Source organism: Limulus polyphemus, unplaced genomic scaffold, assembly GCF_000517525.1.
Source record: "Limulus polyphemus unplaced genomic scaffold, Limulus_polyphemus-2.1.2 Scaffold1335, whole genome shotgun sequence".
Taxonomy (NCBI): Eukaryota; Metazoa; Arthropoda; class Merostomata; order Xiphosura; family Limulidae; genus Limulus; species Limulus polyphemus.
This window is the reverse complement of record NW_013666945.1, coordinates 15,095-20,266: the sequence shown is the minus strand read 5'-3', so window position 1 is coordinate 20,266 and position 5,172 is coordinate 15,095. Positions and strand designations below refer to the sequence as shown.

At 34.0% G+C, this 5,172-nt stretch overlaps 1 protein-coding gene across 1 annotated transcript in view; it reads left to right on the top strand.

The window, feature by feature from the left end:
* Positions 1 to 4,115, top strand: part of LOC106463146 (protein Wnt-5b-like) — a gene marked incomplete at its 3' end in the record, with an annotated part of 38,253 nt that extends 34,138 nt beyond the window's left edge. The window contains exon 3 of the mRNA XM_022390570.1: positions 3,823 to 4,115. Within this exon, the coding sequence (XP_022246278.1) occupies positions 3,823 to 4,115 (293 nt within the window). The remainder of the gene's footprint in view (positions 1 to 3,822) is intronic.
* Positions 4,116 to 5,172: the final 1,057 nt, after the last annotated feature.

Below are 5,172 nucleotides of genomic sequence, written 5' to 3'. Positions count from 1 at the left end.
CAAACAAAAACAAAACAAACAATCATTATCAATTTTATTGAAGTCATTTACAAATCAGGCGTTTAGGGTAAGAATTAATAACACAACATTATTTAATTTATTTTCAATTTACAGCTGAATATTTATTTATGTATTATTATTCTATTTAAATAAATTTTACTATTAACCACAAGAATTGGTGAGTCAGCAACCTAATCATTTTGTTCCCAGAGTGGATCAGGCAATCACAGCGTCAACAATAGAAAACTTCATTAGTAAGTCTAAGAATCTATGAGTGAAAGCAAAGTAGAATATATTATATTATGTCAACAGCATTACGTTTGCCATATCCAGTGCCGAGGAGCCCTTTCACCTAATACCAGAGCTCATCAGGTTGGCAGTGATCTGGGCGCCACACGACAACGCTATATTCATTATTGTTGTCACACGGCAGACTTATGTTGGTTGTTACAGCGAAGTAAAAGAGTTATACTAATTCTTATCGCCACGTGCAGAGTTAAGACAGTTCTTATAAAATCACGCGACAGAGTTATTGGTTTTGTACTCATTTAACAAAAGTATGTTGATTTTTAAATCTTAGCTTAACAAATTTCTTATGTTTTTATAAGTATATGTTGCTTTATGTCGAAATACATTCCATAAGAATGAAAGATATTAAGTCAATAATATGTATTCATTTTTACATGATCTTAAAGACTACATTTCCAAGTCATCTTTGTTAACATGTTAACATTTTTCATAATTTAGGCTCCAATTTATAAACACAGTACATAAATAAATAAATATATATATATAGTTCTTATTACGCTATTATACACTATAGCAGGAACTGTTGTTATAAACCATGAATTCTGAGAGTTCGTTGAATATTTTTTAGACTTTAAATTAAAGACTTGTTTTTATACCGTTCACCGCCGGTAGGATCTGCATACTGCACTCGTATTCAGTAATGTCATGTTTGTCTGTGTAAAGAACTGGATGAGATCACTCGTTTTCTATGTAAAATGTATGCCATGGTATAGAAGCAAGCAGTGCTTCTTTTTTTTGTTTTTTGTTTACACTTTATGTGCTACTAACCTGCTATATAAATAGTTTAGAAAAATGTGCTTATGTGGTCAACATATGACTCCACCGATAATACTAGGATTAATGTTATCCTGACAGCATTTCAAAATAATAAAAATAACACTTTTAAACTTAGGCTTGTCGAGGGATAACTGACCATTTCTTACTCTGTTTTGAATAGACACTTATTGGCAGCGTGTTTAACAAGTTTCTCCTCCAGTTTTAATCTCAGGTTTAACTTCACATTCACATCAGTGTGCGATATAATTTGTAATTGCCACTTCCATTGGCTGTCGATCAGTAAATTCATCTCACGTGCAGATAGTTAGAACAATAATTTATACGAAAAGCGATAATAATTATATAATTGAACGTTACAAAATATATCGATAATATGAAAGTAAAAAAAAAAAATGCTTGAATGTTGTTAATGGCATCTAACATAATATTGAAAAGGACGCAATGATCACAACAAACGTAATTTACCCGAGAACATGTTGGTGTAACACAAAAGACGAAAAGATCTAGCAGGTATCGAAACCCAGTTTTAGCGTTATATGAAAATATAAAGAACATAAAGAACAGGAAATAAAAATCAACATATAAAGACACTCTGCTAAGAAAGAAGGCCGAAGAAACAAATCAGAAATTAAATTATAGTTTTTACTAGACGAAAAAGCTAAAGGCAGAAAAGAATATTTAGTTGCAAACTAGGATTCTAACAATCTCAAATTTACAACATTACCAACTTCTAGTAAATTTAAAGTCCAACCACACGTTTATTGCACTTTTCCATTGAAAATAACCTAAAATGTTTTTTGTAGGTAATGCATATGCTTGCATTTTAAAGACTGTTTTCAAAGACTTAGTAATGAAACAAGATTCTGGATTCTGAATTATAAAAGTAATATTGTTTACACGTGAGGATTCACATTCAAGTCAAGTTTACTGCCAGTTTAAACATAACGATATGAGGTGTGTTTGGGTTACACGGCACATGAAAAACTACCATTCCAGATTTTCGTGTTTATCATATGCCCGGATACTTTGTAGAAGAAAAAAACATGAATTGTCGCAGGTGTTGGCAAGAAAAGTCAGCTGCCTATAGGCTTACGTTGTGTTTTGTTCTTTAATAAATTGTGTAAAAATTAGTAATAATGATCAGTGCATCAAGTAGAAATCTATTACTTTTTACTTATGCAAATAACGTGGTCACAAGACTTTCAAGGAAGAAAGAAAAGTAAATTACTACTGCTAACAATTCAGAGCTTCTTCATGGAAGAGAAAGTTAGATGGTGTTTCACCACACACTTTCCAGCCTGATGAAAAGTTGTTCTATTAAATCAATAAATGTGTGTATATTTCTAAACAGTATACGTAGAAAAGGGTCTCGAAACTAAAACTATGATGTCAACCTTTCAAAACTTTCAAAGTATCCATCATGACTTTTCACTGAAAAACAACAACAGCAAAAGTCATCATCATCATTAGTATAAAACTTAACGTGTATAATATGGTTTAAATCACTCCTGGTGCGACAGTTTATAATTCTTTTGTAATATTCTCTTCGTGCTCCTACCTACAATGATATTTTTCGACATGCCTAGCGTGTACAAACCCCGGATAGGGATCAATTTTTTTCCTTTCTTTTTTTTTTATGTTTTTGAGATGAGCGTCAGAGTGCTAGAATTCAGAGATGTAAAACTAACACCCCAGGTTCTAAAACATATAATCAAGTAACAAAATGACTTCTTACAAAGATATATTTATATGCATTGAGACAGAATGCTGCACGATTTAGCGTTTAAAATGCCAACACATTTCATGAACTATATATGTAATTATTAAAAAGAGTACGGTTTAGCAATTGCACATGTTAACACTCTGTGGGGAACAAGAGGTTATAGGTCTGTTTTAACACCCTTCAATTCTTTTCCTTAGATGGGTATTTTAACTACCTCCATCCCGAGGTGTGAAAGAAACAGCGCATGAGTAGAGTAATTATATTTACTTTTTAAGGATATTCATGTCAAGAAACATTCGCTAGGGTTGACACTCACTATGAGTTGAGTTATAGGTGTATTATGTACGTGTAGGGATAACTAGTGATTATATTGCGTAAAAAAAAACTGGTTTTTGTCCAACGCAGTAAAAAAAATATGTTTTTTTCCAACTGTTGCATTTTAAGCAGTGCAACCTATCTATGTTTATCAATAACAGCTACACGGTAATCTTATTGGCCATATTTAGTAAGAATTTTAAATATCTTAAGTAGGGACATATATTCTCAAAATTCAACACTGACGCTGTAAAGTATTAGATGGAATACAATGAATCGTTTGGAAATGTGCCAAGTCATTAATCATCGTCGTCTTAAGTAAACTACACTAACGTGTTTTGGCCAACTAGTTTACCTGCGTTCACATTTCTTTTAAATTTTGGGAGAAAACAAACATTTTGTGTACTTTTGTCGTTTTTTCAAATTTGTAATGCATACTGGAGGGGCTTAGACATTTTGGTAATAAAGTTAGGGAAATACAAACATTTTACTCTCCAGATAACAATAATGATTTAAAAAACAACCAACTTTATTTCATTCAAGGTTTCGCCATTACGATTTTATCAATGTATAAAATAGTCACGTTGTTCATAGATCGTCCATTATTCATTTGTGTAGAATGGTGTGTATATTACTTGTCTTTTATTCATCTTTGATATTGGGATCCCTTTACTTAAAAGTCTTCCATTGTTTCTTAGCGAGCAGAGAAACGGCCTTCGTCCATGCTATCACAGCTGCTGGTGTCGTCCACAGCATTGCCCGTGGGTGTCGGGATGGACAGCTTGGAAGCTGCGGCTGTAGTCGAGCCAACCGACCGCAGAAACTCCATCGCGACTGGATTTGGGGAGGCTGTGGAGACAACATTGAGTATGGCTATCGTTTCGCAGAAGGTTTCGTTGACGTTCGAGAAAGAGAAAATAATTTCCGAAAAGGTTCCAGAGAACAGGGCCGCAAGTTGATGAACCTTCATAATAACGAAGCTGGAAGAAGAGTAAGTACCTGTTTCGTCTACTCCTCTGTTATTATTTTATCATCCCTTATTTTTAAACAGATGTATAGCAACTATAGGGGGAAGCAGGGTTCGCCAGCTATTCACATACATCCGTGTGCTGTACGAAGAGCGTTTCGTCAAGACTAGGTGTGGTAGGGCAGTCAGCCCATAACAAAGTTCTGGCATTCTTTTAAGGGTTAGTTCAGCTGAAGCTTAGAACAATCAAAATATATTGGAAATGACATCGCCTGTTCAAGGTATCTCTCAGTGAAATAGCTATTACGATATATGGATATATATATAATGCCCATAATATGAGCAGTCTTTTGCGAGCCGGGCGTAGCCTAGATGTTAGCGTGTCAGCTGTGGTTTGAAGAGTTCAGAGTTTAATACACACTTTCAACTGTGGTCTCGTCATAAAATCCCACGTAATATATCAACTTTAAGCTTTCAGGCTGGGAGAAGTCATTCTTCAAAGTTATAAAAGTGACAGTCAATTATATTATTCTGTTGTAAGAGTCGGACGAAACTCTTGGGGAGGCGAGTGCTGCTGGCTGACTGTCTTCCTTGTGGTCAGTAGCTCAAAATTAAGAACGTCTATACTTGACCCTTACGGGTATTTGACCACGTTGGTTAGCATTCTTGCACCCTTTTAGGACATCTATAATCTAATGATATATTATCATGTCTCACTTGTTTCTGTTGTTATAGTTATTTTCCTAAAAACAAAATTGGTGCTATCTTTTACGCTTTCATAAAGTCTGAATAGATTGAGGTATTCTAACTGTAAATAATGCATATAGTTGGTTATTCTCAATCTACGTCTAATAAGACTGGTGAAAATGATTGATTAATGTCATCCCGTTCAATCTAGGATTCAGATAACCACGTACCAGGTAAAACAATTTAAATAAGTAAAAAAGGACAAACAACAGGTGGCAGTGCTGTTGATTTATTTAACCTTGTTTAGGATATACTAGTGATCGAAACGTCGCACCTGTTTTTAAAAATATATATTCTTCCTTACTGTAAGAGCTGTAACTTGTAAAATAACACT